The sequence below is a fragment of the Idiotropiscis lumnitzeri genome, chromosome 6, assembly GCF_059441095.1.
Source record: "Idiotropiscis lumnitzeri isolate Australia: NSW breed Sydney's pygmy pipehorse chromosome 6, RoL_Ilum_1.0, whole genome shotgun sequence".
Lineage (NCBI taxonomy): Eukaryota > Metazoa > Chordata > Actinopteri > Syngnathiformes > Syngnathidae > Idiotropiscis > Idiotropiscis lumnitzeri.
The window spans coordinates 9,048,053-9,067,349 of record NC_142396.1 but is presented as its reverse complement, the minus strand read 5'-3'; the positions used below and the strand labels follow the sequence as shown (position 1 = coordinate 9,067,349).

Genomic DNA, 19,297 nt, shown 5'->3' with positions numbered 1-19,297 from the left:
CCACGGGATTTCGTTCCTAAAGCGGCGAATAGTCTATCGCAAACCTTTCTATCACGGCTAAACAGCAGAAAAGTCAGAAGAATTTACAACATAACTTATTTTAATGAAAAACACAACTTTGGCTCTAAACATTGATGGCCATCGTAAAGCAAGCAAATGTACTACTACTAGTGTAGCGAATTGGGTTGTCTGTTATCTGTTCTTGTCTTTTGCTGAATTGTTTTGATTCCGATTTGTAATGAATGCATCACGCGACTCACTGGACTGGACGTGAGTTCGTGAAAGAGAGAGAAAGAGAGAGAGAGCGAGATCCGTGGTGCTGATGACGGAGGAGTTGCCCATTTATTTCTTTACTCTGTTGTTTGAATAAAGTTCCGTATTTGCTCACAATTGTTTTTTTGGGCTCTGCCTTGGTGTTCAAATTCTGTGCACACGTCGTGACATATCGCGCCACTATCTCATCATTTAACCTTCCTGTCGTCCTCATTTCTTGTATCCACCCGGTGTCCTCAGGATCAAAATGACCCGTCTTCACTAAACCCTCAATATAGGTAGCTTGATTGAATTTTAAACGCGAAATTTCACTGCTTACATGGAAACGTGAATAAAAGCAACATTTCACTCTCATAAAATTTCAAGATAAAAAAAAAAACATTGTTTTGGGGCGTTTTAACACAGTGGCGGGTCATTTTGACCCGATGACAACAGAACGGTTAACAAATGTGCTATATCATATATGTAGTAACGACTTTTATTTATTAAAAAAAACAACAACAACAACTACGGTGAACGAATAGATAACCCTGACTTCAAAACCACCAAACTCCTGTTACATAAAGAGGAGTTTTCCTGACTCGCCCTAGTAATTAGTATTTGGAGCTTTCTGTCACGCCAACACCAAACATAACCCCTGTAGAAGCTAACATACTTAAGTTAATCACATTATGTCGGCATACTTCATCTAATTCAACATGTTAAGACTTGGCTAAAGAACAACAACGTGCAAAACCCAAGAAGCCACATGAAAATTACATTACATAATATTTTTAGAAGAATGAGAAATAATGTATATTTTGTGCTATCAGTTTTTCTAAGTGATAGATGATAGCTGTTATGTGTTTTTTTTGTGCCCAAATGAAATGCAATCCATTAAATAAATTCAACATTTAATGGGAAATGTCTTAAATTGTCCACAATTCATTAAATATTGCCGTAATCGTTTAAATTGTCATCTTGAGACATGTTGTACTACATATTATATAAAAAATTGGCCTTGTCTTGAAATATAATTCAAATTTAATAGATCGTTTAAATAGTAATTCGTAAAAATGCATCGTCTATTTTTTAATTACATTTACATTTAATTTGAAATGTTGATCTCATCTCATGTGGAAGTTGGCCAGTTTTTAAAAACATATCATGTCAACTTTTGAGTTTAATGTATTCTAACCACGCTTCAAATGACTCGTTTACATGATTTATTGCGCTCTGCCAAATGGCAATGGCTACACACAAACACATAAAATTGACATGAAAGCCTTTCAGAAACGCTGATACATTTTTATTTGCAGTAAATCAGCTATTATCTAACATCCACTTCACTCTTTGGTTAGTCTGGCTCTTAAGTAGTTTACTTGTGAGGGCAATTGTTAACATTTCCATGTCGGATTTCCACTGCACTGCGAGGGGGCGTGAGAGTATGTGAGTCAGGGCTGAGTATAGAAGTGAGATCCTGCGTGCATGAGGATCAGTCGTACGAGACGACCACTGATGAATGCACAAGATGAGGCTGATTCAAAGTCTTTTCCTGTCTTTTTTGGCACATTTTCACTGGACCCTCCGCGTCAGCTCTGAGGACACGCCAACCGTTGGCTCCAAGAATATCCCCCGACTTCTAAGCAAAGGTAAACTACCATTTCAAAACATCTTAACAGTTTATTTATGGGATGATAATGATTAAATTGTTAAGTTGGAAATGAGTTGAATGTCGTCATGTATACTAAAATGATTGGGTTTCTTATCAATTCCCATTCGATCCAAAGTAAAAGATGCCATTTTTTGACCCTCTTTTTATGGAAATGTACACAGTAAATTTCTTAGAGTACAGTTTATCCCGAACAACCAGACTGTTTGAACTTTGCGAAGGTTCACATTCTGCTGAGGCAAGGGGGAGTTGTTGATACAGCTGGGTTGTGCAGGTGTGCCAAATGTTGTGGCCAGCGTCTGTGGTCCGGTGTGACCTTGACTAACACCCTTGAATGAAAATAAATGTCTCATAAATTAAAACGGATTTCTCTTCTAGGTGTCATCAGAGGAAGCTTTGTCTCCCCAGTCTATCAAAACCACACAGTGTTATTTTATCATGAAGACTCGGGAGAGATTTACGTAGGAGGAACTGACTTTGTGTTCAAGCTTGACTTGGATCGCTATCAAATCGCTCAGGTGGGTGCCGTTCTCTTTCCTGCAAAATTTTCCATGTGCTTCAGTTGCAACCTCCAGCGTAGAGAAGGCAGTGGACTCGGTGGTGTAGCAGGAGAGATAATTAGATTGCAATGTAAAAGATTAGCGTCTCTCTGTTGTCACACACACAGTGGCTCATGGCTGATTGTGTCCACGGACAGCTGTGGCCTTTTCCAAGCCGCTTCACGCTGCGCTATTATTCAGCAGATGCTAATCAAATTGTTGTCTTGTTGCCTCGTCCACCGCCACAGAAAAATCAACTCACTCAAAATGTCTACAATATTGAAATTCCATGTTTGTCCTAAATATCATTCTAAATCTGTAAAAAAATAATTAGGCCTTCTCACGTTGTAGTATAAGCACAACTAAGACTTGTTTACCATCTACTGGTGATTGGTGGTATTACGCTGATTTTTTTTTTTTTTTTTCACAATATTTTCCAATATTTTTTCACATTTTGATTTTTTTCCCCAGTTTAATTTTTTTTTTTTCGGGGGGGTGTTGGGGGTGGGGCACTGATTAATCGAGGAACCTCTCATCTATATTTCCAGCTGCAAAAAACAAGCCCAAAACATACTACCGGCACCACCTCGTAGATTTATGCTTAAGCTAATGGAATAGATACCATAAAACGTGACCACTGTTGCGATCCTTTAAGCCTTCCTGCGCTAGATTTCATCAAGTTTATGCTATTATTCCTCTAGACATTATCTTAAGTGTCGTTTGAGGCAAATGTTTGTCATTTAACTGCAAAACACGTATCCATTTGTGGAAGCTTCAGATTCTTTCATTAGTTTTATGTCACCAACGTGCTGTATATTCCCTGCAGGAAATCCATCTGGAGGCCACAGAAGAGCAGTGCCAGGAGGTTGGTAACCGTAAAAATGACTCGATTGATGTGTTGGTGGTGCTTGTGTGCGGGAAAAACACCCTGCCTGTTGCACAGGGCCCTTGTGAAAATGTCATCACTGTCATCGAGAAGTTTGGGGACAATTTGTTTGTCTGCGGGACCAACGGACGCAGGCCTCACTGCTGGAGACTTGCGAGTTCTGTAAGTACACGACACATCCGATATAGTCATTTGGGATTCGTTTCAGGAGCTGATCAAAGTGTACGTGATGTTTAATGACGTAATCGAGCCACTCTGTGGGTAGTTTGAGTTCGGAGCGTCTGTGTGTCTGTGACTATCAAACATCCTGTAGACTTTGTGCTGTTCTGCTTTCAGACCGGGGCCGTGATGGTGCATCAAGACGGGACGGGGATCTCGCCGTTTGCGCACACACAGAACTCAATGTCTCTCAGTGTTGGTATGTTAAATGCTGCCTCTTGCGTGTTTTCTTCAAGGCATGAGAATGTGACGTGTAATCACTGTGAGCAACCTTGAGATGAAAGCTCCCTTCCCTAATAATAGAGCGGCGGCGCCTGTTTTCGTGTCTGCTATTTTAGAGGGCGATTTCTACGCTGCGGCACCGTTGGACGCTGACGGAGGCTCCTTACAGTTCAGAAGGAAAGCAGGCAGGAGAGCCAACGTCTGGATGTACGACAGTTGGGTCTCAGGTATCACAAGTGTTACATTTCAATCCAGTCAAGTAGGACAGTCAAAATATATACAATAGTGCTGTTTTTCCACATACATAAAACATTTGCTAACATATTATGGGAAATGCCATAGACAGGCTAATTTATTTTAGTTTATTATTGTGTTGCACACATCAAAGCGAAGCATGCACTTTAAAGCCCAGTCCTTTACTAATCAGCACTGATGACCTCTCCCTACAGAGCCCACATTTGTCTCGGCCTCTTGGGTGAAACGGAAAGACGACCCAGACAATGAAAAGATCTACATCTTTTTCCGCGAAAAGAACTCCGACCAAAACCCGGAAGCCGATCCATGGATTTCCAGAGTGGCCAGAGTTTGTAAGGTATCTTGAACAAAACTCACTGACTCAGATGCATGAGGGCAAACTCGGATTTCTGTAGACGGCTGCCTTCCCACAAAGCTCTCAGAGTCAGGTAACATGAGCTGGGAATCATGGTGGCGCCGAGAACAATCACAAAGGTTATTGGATTGCACATTTGGTACCTGGGTCTCGTTACTCACGAGATGCTCATCATGATGCTCTTCATCTCCAATTTTTACTGTGCTTTCTTCTCTCTCTTGGGTCTACCAGCTACTTTAAGTTCGTGCTGTAGGGTGGGCTCACTCGTGATTTAAGCAGCTTAACGAAACCTTAACGAAGTGTTCTGCGACTGGTGATTGGTGGACTACTTGATGAGATATAAAACAGAGCCCGCATTTTCAAGGAGGACATCTCCGACTTAATCCACCTCTTAAAACCATCGCTATCACATTGCAATTATAAAAAACGTGCATTGAACATAAAAAACCAATAACGATAATGAATGAAAAATGTTGAATGCGGCATTAGTAACATTTTTCTACGTGCTTGACGCTTTCATCACAATATTGAAGCATTAGTAATGGATGAAAATATGATTTGTTTCCTTTTGTCCAGAATGATGAAGGCGGATCAAAGCGATTTTTCCAGAACACATGGACGTCTTTTCTCAAGGCTCGACTGGTCTGCGGCTTCCCAGAGGAGTCCTTGTATTTCAACCGCCTACAGGACATCTACGTGCAGCACGCCGAAGACTGGCGGGACGCAAGGGTCTATGCCCTCTTCACCAGCAGCTGGTTTGACACTTTCCTTTTGTCTTATTGCATAGCAACCGAGAGCAGTGTTGGTTTGCAACAGGTTGTTTTGTTCTGAGATGATGTGCTAAAGATGCACAGCTAATATGGTACAGTGTTTGAATTTGGCTTCACAAGATGTGCAAATGAATTTAATAAAAATGAGGTAACTGAGTTAAAATATTTAATTGCATGATTTTTAAAAAAAAAAAAATCTTGAGTTAATGCTTTAATTTTGACAGCCCTAATATATATATATATATATAATATTTATATATTTATATAAATTTTTTAAATTTATATGAAATAGAAATATTGAATATCATTATGCATAACTAACCTGTGCACACCATCCTTGTTTCATCCACATACTATAAACATTTGAAGAGATTGTGACATGTGAGTGGATGTTACGTTTCTAAGGAAATTCAGCACAACCTTGTTCTAATAACAGTAGGAAAATTTGAGAAGTTAGTTATGTAATGTCATAAAGAGTTTGGGTGGTGCAACTTTGTCTGCGATGGCTCACTCCCTCCCACAAGTATTAGTCAAGCACAGTGTGTAAATATTGGATGGAGGTTGTGGTTTAATTTGGATGACTTGTGACCAGACGTGAAGCAAAGGTTGTGTTTTCTACGTTAATGCAACATTTACGTTGCGTTTGCGGCGACCACAAAAATCACGTTTCAGGCCACTGTGGACGTGACATGACGCAAGTGGGACTGGTTGGCAAAACATGACAGACAGTGATTGCCGTGGATGCCTGGCCAGATTTTGAAACTGTCAAAAAATGTGCATGTATTCTCAAAAGGTGAAGCCAAAAAAATGTCGGCATCTCACAGTCCCTTCATGTTTTGTCACGCTACATCCTCATCTGAATCGGAATCAGAATCATCAGCAATTTTATTTGCCAATTTTGTGCGCCACTCTAGTATAACAGCAATAAGCAACTATAACGACAATACCATTTACCGTGTGCTATGTTCCTACATACAGTATGCACATGTTGTGAACACAGTTTTTTTTTTTTACGCTTTTTACAGGAACGCCACTGCAGTCTGTATTTATTCCATGGAAACGATTGAAGGCATTTTTAACAACTCCACCTTTAAGGGCTATGACAAGGCTGTTCCAGAACCAAGGCCAGGAACTGTAAGTGTTGTTTTTGGTTTTTGGGCTTGAACTGGCGCAAACGTCACAAGTGGTTGAGCTGTTCGGTTTGGACAAAAACAAAACAAGAGTTTTAAAAGTGGGTGGCTACGAGGAAAATGTTTGTGTGCATCACCACTTCTCAAAGGGTGGTTTCCAACTTCACATTCAGGCCTCCGTCAAGACTTAAGCATTCATCCCATGTGAGTGATCGCCAAAAGGAGACAAAGTTTCATTGGAAAACAAAATCGATTACGGTACTTTGATGAAGTCCTTCATGGAAACAGCTCGCCCAAATTCACAGTACCCCTCATAAAATTGCTCTTCTCCTTAATTCGAGTAAAAAAATCTTTCCTCGGATTGGTAGTTAGTGGCGTCTCAGGCATTTTGGGTCAATCATTGTGAAGCAAAATTCACCAAATGTTATTGACTCACACTTACACAATGAACGGCGCGCCTGTTTCGGCTTTTGAGGCTGCACATACACTAAATTATACTTTATCACAATTAATAAACCATAAAAAGGCAGGCTGAATTTTGCTATTTTGGAGATTTGTTTATGGAAGTCAAAGTGGATTTAATGAAACATTCTTAACAGGCATTGGCTCTCTGAGTAACACCTCTGACTTTAGACGCAGGGATCAGGGTTCGAATCATCATCCGGGTAGGTGGCCCACCTTTTGAAAATGGGTGGATTGTGTGAGGAAGAGCATGCAGTGTAAGACACATCGTGTGCGTGACTTACTGTGTCATCGCCTCATATGGGGAAGTTGTTGCTTCTCCTTGGAAAATGTGGCTAGTGAAATTACTATTAATATACCGATAACCCATTTAAAAAAATCTTGGTCAATCCAACGTGCTCTGTATTGATAACCCAGCATTGACTCAGTCCCTTTAGGACCCATCACTGGGTTAGCTATTTCACCCAATTTGGGTTAGCTTTGACTCAGAGTTTAATGAGGATGACCAAAACACCAACAAAGTGTGCCTTTGTGTTTCAGTGCGTACGCAACAGCCGCCAACTGCCGCTGGCCACCATCAGCGTGGTGAGAGATCATCCCGAAATGAGCGACTGGGTCCACTCAGTGCACTACGCGAGTCCATTCTATGTCAGCAACAACAACTACACGAAGATAGTCGTGGACCGCGTCCAGACGGCGGACCAGAGTGTGTACAGCGTTCTGCTGCTGGCCACTGGTATGCCCGGTTTGCTGCAAAACAATAAACTTGTCTGACGGTTGGCTATTTTTAGAGGTTTTGTTGCCTATTTATGTCATCATTCAACAAAGCCAAACATCCTGTGTCTCATTTCGCATATAAACTTCTGTGCACCACTCACTAGCTTTGTGATTCAGCGAACATTTACACTGCAGTCATTTGGACCGTAAAACAGGAAACATTTAGAAGTGACACGTAATATTTTTTACACGGTAATATGATTTGCAGAGTACAGTCATAACGATATGAAATATATATGATGCTTATCATACCCTACAGATTCTGGCAAGATCCATAAAATTCTCGAGTCAGGATCGGAACCTTTCATCATCTCCCAAACTGAAATCCCCAATCAGTCCAACATACAGTCGATGAAACTGGATTCCAAAAAGGTACAGCTCATTTCGAGATATTGTGTTGTAGTTCTTCTTGAAATGTTCAACTGTATCTTCAAGTGCAGTTTCAACAATTCTACGGAGTGCTTCTCAGCAAATCTTTTTGTTTTTAGGGTTAGTCGGGGGGTTGACCTCTCATGGCTCTTTATCCTGTTTCAATCTGATGTGACTTTAATCGTAGTATTGACAGTGTCAGTCCCAAGTGAACATCAAAGCAGCATTTTATATAAAGCTCTTGTGTGGGCTCTTATTAGATTATGCAAGTGTGCATACTATTTGTTTTTTGTCTTCACCTAGAAAAAACTGGTGGTGAGCTTTGCTGAGAAAATCTCTGTGGTGGACCTCCGAAGTTGTGAGTATAACAAATCCTGCGCAGACTGCATTCTGGCTCGGGACCCCTATTGTTCTTGGACTCCATCTGGATGCACTCCAACTGTCCTGTAAGTCTGAAACATAAAATATAAAAATGAATTCATATGCACTTGTTGATGTTTTATGTATTCCACAGTGATGGCATTCAAAATATTATCGATGGGAAAACAAGTGTATGTTCTGCATCAACATCAGGTACTGAAATTGTGAATACACTAAAATCCTCCTCCATTGCGGTGCTGCTATTTTCTATTTTGCAGAGTTTCTACCTTGTAACTTAATTTTGTTCTTTATTTGGGGATTTTTATTTACATTAAAGAAAATTGAAAACCAGAAATGTTCAATACTCGGTTTCATTTTTTCGGAAGAGATTAATAAGAGATTATTGAATCTCCTCTCCTCTGTCATCCTGCGTTTTACACCTACACAAAGCAATAGCTGTAGGTTCATTTTATAAAATAAATCTTTGGGCATGATTATTGATGTATATTGTAAGATGATAAGTTAGTTTGGGGGAAATAAATTGATTTTTTTTTTTTTTTACTATAAACACAGGGTTTGGTACTCTGCACGATACTTTTCTAAGACATTCAAAAGACCAGTATCGTAAATGCTAAAATTGAAAAAATCTTTTAAAAAAAGTAGAAAAATGAATAATTTGCAAATTCCACTTATCGCATGTGTGGTCTGAAACGGAACCCCGCAATGGAATTGGAGGTTTACTGTACACTGATAACTTTTTACGAGGTTGGTCATAGGCCAACCGAAACTTGAAAGTACCATTATTACATAATGCCAGAGTTCTTTCACCCACATTGTCTTGTCCTTTTTAATTCTTTAAGAACATAATCAAGTAAACCGGACCAGAAGGAATGCCGCACCACCCGTAGACGCTGATTTGTTGACTCTGCCCGCCGTACCCATGGGTGTCCCTTTTTACCTGTCGTGCCCGATTGACTCGTACCATGCCGTCTACACGTGGAAACACGGAGACCAAAGCATCCCGTGCCTACAGATGCACTCCAACTGCCTCCTCCTCATCCCCAAAATGACCCGTGAGAGTTACGGCACCTATGAGTGCGTCTCGGCAGAGAAGGACTACGTCAAGGTGGTGAGGAGATATCATCTCACGGAGCAAGGGGGCCGACGTACCAGGGAAGACCGAGGTAAAGCATCGGCTGTAGCTGCACAGACATTGTGGATCACGCTTGGATTTAGCCTTGCCCTATTTTTAAACGGAATGCCGACTTACTGACGGAAAATGTGCCATCGACATATTCAGCCCACATTCATCCAGCTAAGAAGCTAAGAGAATGTTCAATCTCTGTCCTGTCATCCCTTGACACTAATTACTACTTTCCTGTTAGAGAAGACTTTGGTGCTATCTTCTGGCATTACAGAAAGAGCCCTAAAAATGCTAAGATTCCACAAAGAGGTTTCGTTCAACAAAGAGCTGAGGATAGGTTCCGAAGAAAAACACATAATACAAAATAGATATATTTATTTTAATGTAAGTCGCCAGAACCGCTTTCCTACATTGATTCCTCTTCAGTGGTCCATAGAGAAAGTTTTGCTTCCTTTCCAAATTGGTTAACTTTTTAAACAAAACAATTGAAGTCGCCGTGAATGGCGACCACAGAAAAGGGTGCCGTTAACAACTTGGCAAAATTTTAATCAATAATAAAAAAATAAAAAAAAATGGGCAAGAATAAAAAAAATGAGGCTTCAAAATCGTAACAAGTTTTTGAAACCACACCCTGCTTGACTGTCATCTGTCAATTAAATGCCATCACGGCCCACAAAATACTTCATTTAGCAACCTTATTTCTGGAATATATCCCACCATGTCGGCCCTGTCGAGTTTTTCCCACACTGCAACAATGAGGCGCTCTAAAGTGACCATGACAGCAGGAAGCCCCGGTCCACACAATGGCAAAAACTAAATTTTTCTGCCGTTCTCTCCAGGGCACACCAAAGTCGTCACACCTCTAGACTAACTGTAGGGAAGAAGCATTTTCGGGGCGTAAGCCTAGCTAGCTAGCATGTCGCAGTTGCAGCCAAGAAAGGCTGGGCCATTTCAGCCACAGCCCCACGAAAAAAAAAATCAGTAAACCTGAAATGGTTAAAAACAGTTGAACACTATCGCTCCACATTTCAGTGCTACATAGTTCTCAGCCTTTGCACGTGTTTTTCGAAAATACAGTCAAACATATGTATAATGTATTCAGATAAGAAACTCTAAATTGACTTTACAGTGTCTGAAAGTAGCTTTACAAATAGTCTGCTAGGGTCTCCCCTGTAGTTGTCAAATATGCTTTTTTAACCCATGTTGGTCAATGCAAGTGCTGTAAACTTTTTGTTAACCTGCAAAAAAAAAGTCAGCTAAAGGGACAAGTAGACAGTATGAGATGAACACTAACGCAACTCGTTACCTATGAATCACTTTAGTGTGTGCTTAATTTCCTACGAGCACTGCACTAAGTAGCCTTAACACTAATACGACGTGAGTGAGTCGCCAGTGTAGCATCGACATCATTTTTGCAACTGACATTTAAGGTGACACTGAAGGATTCCCCTTGTGTGTGTGTGTGTGTCCTCTGTCCCCTCAGCTTCATCCACACACTGAGTTGAGTGCTCTGGAGTGCTTGTTCCCAAAGTGTGAGTCTCGCACATGTTGAGGCAGGTGGTTTAGTCCACAAGGAGCAGTGCAGTCTGGCTTTCTTCCAGCCAATTGGGCGAGGGTATTGTGTGCCGAAGGGTGGAGGCACCCCGAGTCCTTCCATGAATTTCCTTGTTTTGTTCCCCACCACCACCTCCTACCGCTGCTGAGAACAAGTCAAGGACAAGGAGGCCTTTGTAAATGTGCAATAACACATTCTTTGTTACCGAGTAGACAATGTCTAACCTCTTTAATAATATATTTTATTTCAACTTCTAATGATCACGTTAACTGCTTCGTATGAATATGTTTACCTGTGTAGAGATGATTTGGACTATATTCCTTATCTAATGAAACTAAATGCAAATATGTTCTTTGCAAACAATATCATATGAGTCCCTAAAGGTGTCACATTTAGCATATTGTTATTATTGTAAATATTTTTGGGGAGTGTTCATTCCCTTTGAGGCTTTTTGTTAGTTTGTTTGTTTGCATATTAAGTTAATGTATTGGTCCCCGTCCAATGAAAAGCATGATGAAAGCTTGACGATTTTTTATTTATTTGCAAAGTTATCTTTTTTTTAATATTCAACCAGATGTAGTTATACATGCTTTTCATTTGACTGTAAAATTGGCAGTTTATTGTATATAATTATGAAAATATTTTTTTATAGCAAGCATAATCACACGAAAATGTACTTTATTGGTTCAATAAAAACACAAGAACCTAATTGGTTCATGCAAGTGGTTTCTATATCCTGTGGGTAAGTCCTTCACAATCACAGTAAAGTGGTGCCTTGAGATACAAATGACTCAACTCGAGATGCGAGCCATCCTTCGGATTTTTTTTTTTTACTTTGATTTGAAAGTGCAGACTTGAGATTCAACAACAGTGACTCAATTTATTTCACAACAAACATCAGTCTGAAAGACATATTTACTGAACAATTCATTCGAAAAGAGGCAAAGCATCTATGTTCTTTATCCTCTGCGCAGAGCGACTAATATTAGTGCCATAAGTATATCATTCTACTTCTCTTTGTTCGTGTAACAATTTAAAAAAATACTGTTTGTGTCCCAACTGTCTTTTTATAGCATACTATATTTTGAAGTGCTATTTTTTTAACGGATTGATGGTATTTCCATTTATTTCAATTGGAGAAGATCATTTGAGATCTGCAAGGCTCCTCTTTGTGCTTTCTTTCTATTTTGTGTGGTTACTTGCCACATAGGTCTGTCACAACTGGGAAATTGTTGTCGGACAGCATGTGAGTATGCATCATGCCACCTGGCACTCCAACGCTTCCTTGTTTTGCCTTTTTTTCCCATGCAAAGTCATATGAGAATGTTGCACAGACAGACCATGAGGGACTCATCCGATGTCAACAATAAATCTGTGGCCCTTCATTATTTGCCGAGGTTGACTCATCATTGTTGACGTGAACTCACAAGGAAGTGAGACCAGACCATCTGTGCAGAAGAAACAAGACAATTGAAGGGCAGGCTATCAATGTCATGACGAACTTGCATTGGGAAAGCTTAGCCTTCACTGATAGGATTGTGAATGATCTTGCTTGAATAAGCACAATGAAGATCCTCACCTTCTTCGGTGTCAGCAACTGTAATTCTGTATGGTGTCGCTCGAGAGCAGCCTGCCGAGCATATATCAACCTTGAATCTCTGGGGGATCGGCCAGTTTTGGGAGCAACAATTTGTCCTGTTTCCTGTGAACAGGATGTACGGGAAGGAAGCCAAAGTAAAGGATAACATTTAACAAAAACACATTTTGTTTCTTTCTAATCTCAAAACAACTTGTTAGCATTGTGACACACCCAGGGACTACAGAAACCCCTGACACACCCAGTAAATGACGTAAATGCACGTTAGACAACATACAAGACTGGTATGTATGCTCTAATTGTGTTTATCACTGGTGGCTCAAGCATTTGGTATGTGAGCATTAATTGGGGACTTGCCCTTCTTAATCCAGTTTTTAACCACGACGGATGAATTTGAAATCTGAATGAAAAGACAAATTGATTTTAAAAACTATTATAGTTAATTTAAATTACTTTGGGCATCACTACTGATTTAGAATTTGAGATTTGATTGACATAGATGCGGAACGTGTACGTTTTCCACTTTAAAAGGATAATCCAGCCAGGATGGTCCAATATTTCAATAACAAGATTAATTCATGTATTCACTTTTCAGGAAAATTATATTAGCTCATATTTTCTATTTTATCAATTTGTTTTGGAGAAAACAATACAAAACAAAGGAATTTAAAAACGGTAATGAGTATTATGGCCACGCCCCCTCCCCCTCTCTTCATGTCTTGGTGGGAGTCAGGCAGGGACCGATCACAATTTGTCCATTCTCTTTACATCGTAAATATGTCGCTAATAACGTCAAAATAACAGGACCAACCGGTCCCAAAATGTATGTGGACATTTCTACTTGGGCCCACTTCAACCTCTGATAATATCAAAAAGACTGGGTCTTATACAGCCCCATAGTACAATGTGAGAAGGCCAGAGAGCTGGGCAAGTGACCTTTTTTTGCCAGACAGTCCCCTGCCCTCCGACTGCTATTTTGGTACGGTTACGGCCTCGACCCGCCAGCCTTATTCATAAAAATTGTCACCCCGAACTCTTATATTATAAGCACGTATTTTACACATATGCACCCATTTTGTCCATATTCAAAGTGGCATTTTTGTCATACATCTGGTTAGGAATTAGATGTGTGGTCTCACTCAAGAAAAAATGTGTCCCCCCCCCTCCAATCCAGCATTTAAATTGTGCATCGCTGATTTACAATATACACATGAGTGTCAGCGAAGAGAAACGCGACAAAACAGACTGTTGGGATTTAAACAAAAATAAAAACACAAATATAACAGCAGGGGTCGTTGCCGTTCCATAAGACAATTTCCACTCGTAGTGTGCAGCTCAACTCGACATTATTTCAAATCATTATAAAACAACGGCACTGTGACTTTGTCATTAATCAATCCTATACATGACAGATTATATTAGAGCACAAAACCGCAGTCCTACAAAATCATTTTGTTTTTGACACAACACTCACACAAAGAACACGATACATAATTATACAATGAATACAATAAAATACATATTGATGATCAATTTTGATTTAAATTGACAGAAATATATCAACAATGTGTTTGCGGGTTTGTGATTTGAAATAGGGTAGAAAATCGTGTAGAGAATTAGTAACGATGATAGATTGGTGGGGAAATTCAAGCAGTTGTAATGACATCCTATCAACAGTAGATGTCGCTGTGGGTTGCAAGAACTTGAAAATGCACGGACTCAAGCAAGATCTGCAGCCATAACGTTTTGTACACTTGCACAATATGCATTCAATCAATACAGATGTACCCCGAAAAATCATTTTATATGAAAATGAATTAATCTGACCATTTTCGCATAAAACTAAACTCCATCACGACGAGAGGTGTTTTGAAAATTTTCTTCATTTGTGTAGCTGAGACAGCCAAAATCAACAAACTCAAAAAAACAAAAACTCTGAATAATGCAGTGCAGTGACTGCCGTCAGAAAATTACTTTAAAATTAAAACGGAAAATTGACTGTCAACAAAGCAGCATTGTTATCATTTTTGTAAAGGCAGATTTCTTTCAACCATCTTCCATTTGATTTCATTAGATTGTACATGTGTATAAACGGAGCAAGGTGGTATATATACAAATTGACTTACTGTAGCACAGTACAGTGCACGAATGTGATGAAATGTGGCGTTCATGTGCAGCAGGTAATTAGGCCTACGTCATTCATACGCTCAATAGCAATAATTGCTTAAGTGGGCAGTAGTATGCGCGATTAGTTTTAATATTGTTCTGAAATGTTCTGTTCGTCTGTATTCCAGACACAAAGGGGCTGCGGGCGAGCCGAATGAGGTCAAAGATTATGTTTAGGTCTGGCTAATCAATTAATCATCAACCTCTTCAATTATGAATTTGGCTGGAGGACGCGGAGCTGCTGTATCTTTAATAGTGAAGAGGCGCGCGGGATGTGGGAGAGGCTGCGCGCTCCCGACGACTCCTCTGCTGGCTGCTCTGCGACGCGAGCGCGCGCAGAGGTTCCGACACTTGCAACTGAAAGAGAAAGAGAACGAGAGTGGGGGGAGCAGTCACCCACGACCCGCAAACTGCTCAGCGGCACCAAAACATGTTGCCTCCTTCGCTCCCATCAAAAGTCATGTGAAATAATCTACTCGTGAAATTTTTTCTTAAATTTCTTCTGAAGCTTTTTGACTGAAAAGTGGACTGTGATTGATAAGAAGCGGGACTGAAGTTACCATTGGACAGGTAAGTCCATTCAAAATTCAAGTTATGAGACAGCTAATAGTGAAAGGGGGGAAATGAACTTGTCTGACGACTTGTTTAAAAGAAATAGATAGAGATCATGATACTTTAAATTACATCATGTGCTACTCTGAGCGCAAAAACCTTCTTTTTTGGTTACAAAATACATCGTTCAGTTGTGCTTGAGCTTTAATAAAACATAATATATTTGATATGAAATTTATTGTTAGAAATCAGTGTTTCTGATCTTTTTTTTAAATGCAAGACTCTTTATTCTCCATTGGTGGGAACGTGAATGCTTAATTGTTTCATTTGTCTATGTGTCCTGCGATTTACTGTGGACTTTCTGCTGCTCTTACACTCTAAAAACAAATTGGGTAAAAAAAATCATCCAATTGTGTAAAAAAAGCACTTTCTATGGGAGGGCATACAAAAACATCTTGCAGTTTTTTTGTTCTTTTGTCTAAACAACCCATTTTTTGGTTGGAAATGTAACCCAATTACAAATCAACTGAGTTCAGTCATTTTGGTCCCTTTTGGATGCATAAATGGGTAATTTAGTTTTTACCCAACTGTTTTTTACTTTTGGCGTGCTCTCTCCCATTTCATGGCATTTGTCATTCAAAATCAGTATTTTTTCTTGAATCACTTGCAGGTGCAGAAAATGGTGCCAAGGCTCGTGGCGCTCGTGGCTTTGGGGCTGACGCTGCTGGCGAAGGTGCGCTGCTGTCCAGAGCAGTGCACCTGCCAGGACAAATTTGCTCACCAGTTTGCCGACTGCGCTTACAAAGACCTGCTGGCCGTGCCCGTGGGTCTGCCCTCCAACGTCACCACGGTGGGCCTCTCGGCCAACAAGATCAAATCTCTAAAAAGCAAAAGCTTCGACAACATCACCCAGGTCACGTCTCTCTGGCTCGCCCACAACGAGATTGTTTCCATCGAGACAGACACTCTGGCACCCTTAATTCAACTCCGCAACCTGGACATCAGTTACAACAAAATAGTCAACTTCCCGTGGGAGGACTTGGTGAATCTGACCGCCTTGCAGCTTCTCAAAATGAACAACAATGAGATGGTGAACCTTCCCAAGGACGCCTTCTCCATGCTCAAAGATCTGCGCTCGCTGCGCATCAACAACAACAAGTTCACCACCATCGTTCAGGGCACCTTCACAGCTCTGTCCTCCATGTCCCACCTGCAGATCTACAACAACCCCTTCTCATGCTCCTGCAGCCTAGAGTGGCTGAGGGACTGGATCGCCACCACCAAGATCTCCGTCCCCGAGCCCAATTCAATTCTGTGTGAAGCTCCTGAGCACCTGAAGGGTGTCATGATTACAAAAATACCCAACCTGGACTGTGAGGTTCCCGTTGTCACAATAACCTTTGAGCCTGATCTCGGCAGCGTGGAGCTGGTTGAGGGCTCTACTGTGGTCTTGAACTGTGAGACCAAAGGAAATCCAAAACCGTTGGTTAGCTGGGAGGTGATTGCAGGGAATCAGAACTTCCTGTTCCCTTTGCCCTCTACGGGCGAAGCCAACGACGTGCCAATCAATGACAAAACCACCAACAGTCGATTCCTGGTTTTTCAAAACGGCACCCTGGTCGTCCCTCGCCTGACTAAAAAGGAAGATGGGAATTACACTTGTATGGCGGTGAACGATCTGGGCAAGGCTGAGAGCACGGTGAAATTGTCCCCAGCTGTGAACAAGAAACACACGGCGGTGGATATCACGGTGGACAAGATCCGCCCGTCCTACAACAAGCCCACTCAGCCCAAGAACTCGAAAAACAACGTGATCAACTGGACCAAGGGTGAGGAGAGGACCAAGATCAGACCAGACGGTCCCTCGGACAAACAAGACGGCGCCCACGAGGAAGGTCTTTCCAAAAACCCCGTGTTTACAAGCAAGTGTGGTGTGCGAGATGGCAGTGAATACGTCTCCAACCACGCTTTCAACATGAGCCTGGACGATCTCAAGCAGTACACCTTCGATTTCGGCGTCATCGCCCTGGAGGTGTCCGAGACGGAGGCCAAGGTAAAGCTCAACCCGCTGCAGCTCGCCCACAGCAAATCCAACCTTCACCTGAGCCAAAGTGACAACGCCGAGACGGTTGTTCGGGAGCCCATCGGTCTGTACCAGTCGACGCCGGGGAAAGCGGGCCCGGACATGCTTTACATCTGCGTGGACACCGGAAACGGACACTCCCTTATCAAGTGGTCCAACATCGAAGAGGGGGTCAACTCCTATCACTTCACAGGATTACACCCTGGCACCAACTACACTCTTTGTCTCACCTATGGGGGACAAGACTGTCAAGTCCAAGTCGTCTTCACAACCAGGAAGAAGATCCCCTCCCTTCTCATTATCGTGGTGGTGAGCGTCTTCCTCCTGGGCCTGGCCACGGTGCCCCTATTGGGGGCCACCTGCTGCCACCTGCTCTACAAATACCAAGGGAAGACCTACAAGCTCATCATGAAGGCACACAATCCCGACCAGATGGAGAAGCAAATGAACGGAGACTTCGATCGTAGGACGTCCTTTGTGGAATCCGAGAAGACCTTCAACCCCAGCGAGATGGGCGAGGAGGAGGGGGAGCACCCAGAGGGAGAAGGTGAAGCAGAGGGCAGCGTGGCGACGGAATCCATCCCCGGGTCTACATCCAAGGCCAACCAGGAGGAATTCGAGGTGGGCTCGGAGTACAGTGACAGACTACCGCTGGGGGCGGAGGCCGTCAACATCTCTGAGGAAATCAACGGAAACTACAAGCAGCCGAGTCGCTGAGAGCCTTGTAAGATCCACACAAACTTGATTTATTTTCGTTTGTTTTGTCTTTACCTCAGAAAAAAACTCGCCTGTTGCTGAGATTGTAAGAGTCTGTTGTAATGTTAAACAACGTCTTTACGCACCAAAAAGAGGCGCTAATCCACTGTGCAGAACAACTTTAATAGGTCTGCAATCAGTGTTTCCCAACATTTACTGAGCCACGGCACACAGTTTACAATGGAAAAATCTCCCGGCACAAACAAACTGCGGTCACAAAATGCGAAGCTTTGCTGGATTCACAGACAAAAACACTTAACTAAACCTTCCTATAGCAGCATGTCTCTGGCATAGATAGACGAACTAAGATATATTTTATGTAATAAATAAATAAATAATAGTCGGACCAGTTGTGTGAAATTGGTGAGAGTCTCTCAAGGCACGATATGTGCCGCGGCATAATTGTTGGGAATCACTGCCCTCGAGCACAAACATGCAAAAAAAACAAAAACATTTTTGACACCATAGGGATAAATTCTTTTAATAATCCAGTTAAAAAATAAAGCCTCAGGTAATATTGCCGCACGGATGCGAAACATAACGTAACTATTCCGCCAAACGGCTCCAAGGAGACTTTCCTCTGGATTTTTAATGCTTAAAATGTTTACCTAGAATTTACATGTCATCCTACACGACGTGATGCTTTAAATGTGCGTCTGATCAGCCGAGCCAGCAACTATATATCGTCCATGGCATGATGCTGTTTTATTACTCGTGTGCTTTTTCTTATACCAGTGACGTCCTTCTAGATGACTTTTTTTTATGTTAGCTGTCAATCTGTACCGTGAACTATGTACATTAAAAAAAAAACCAAGCGTTTCTATGAAGTCCACAAAACAAAAGGACGCAGTAAAGCGTCCGTCGGCTTCGCTGTTCTTGTACTTTAATACCAGTGATTTTTTTGTGTGAAATATGTAAATCGGGACCCAAACGTGAGCTTTTAAGTTTTTTTTAATATAATTTCTTGTACGTGGAATTAATAAAACATTTGAAAAGGGCTTCTCTGGAATTTTTATTGACTGAAGACAAATAACGAAAATGTGCAAAACTGGCTGTAAATATACGATGAGGAAATCGCCGCTGTTCATCCGCACGGCGCCGTGTTTTTTTTTTTTTAATTGGATGCTAAATGTGAAATTAAATGTGTGTATCCCGCTATTTTGACAAATGTTCCAT

General features: G+C 41.4%; 2 protein-coding genes across 3 annotated transcripts; both read left to right on the top strand.

The window, feature by feature from the left end:
- The first annotated feature begins 1,723 nt into the window (after positions 1–1,723).
- sema7a (semaphorin 7A (JohnMiltonHagen blood group)) lies at positions 1,724–11,676 on the top strand. Of its 2 annotated transcripts, XM_088299444.1 has the most exons (15): positions 1,724–1,904; positions 2,303–2,442; positions 3,290–3,328; positions 3,407–3,511; positions 3,686–3,767; positions 3,907–4,017; positions 4,240–4,382; positions 4,977–5,155; positions 6,196–6,304; positions 7,303–7,498; positions 7,799–7,911; positions 8,212–8,354; positions 8,423–8,481; positions 9,129–9,452; positions 10,896–11,676. In XM_088299444.1, exons 1-15 carry the CDS (start codon positions 1,775–1,777, stop codon positions 10,910–10,912), a joined length of 1,890 nt encoding a protein of 629 aa, XP_088155570.1. In that variant the 5' UTR covers positions 1,724–1,774; the 3' UTR covers positions 10,913–11,676. The 2 variants fall into 2 exon arrangements, with proteins under 2 accessions (XP_088155570.1, XP_088155569.1); XM_088299443.1 differs by having other exon boundaries at positions 9,129–11,676.
- Positions 11,677–14,998: 3,322 nt separating this feature from the next.
- Positions 14,999–19,119, top strand: islr2 (immunoglobulin superfamily containing leucine-rich repeat 2). The gene is made up of 2 exons (XM_088298366.1): positions 14,999–15,300; positions 15,953–19,119. The coding sequence occupies exon 2, from the start codon at positions 15,962–15,964 to the stop codon at positions 18,080–18,082; it is 2,121 nt and encodes a 706-aa protein (XP_088154492.1). The 5' UTR covers positions 14,999–15,300; positions 15,953–15,961; the 3' UTR covers positions 18,083–19,119.
- Positions 19,120–19,297: the final 178 nt, after the last annotated feature.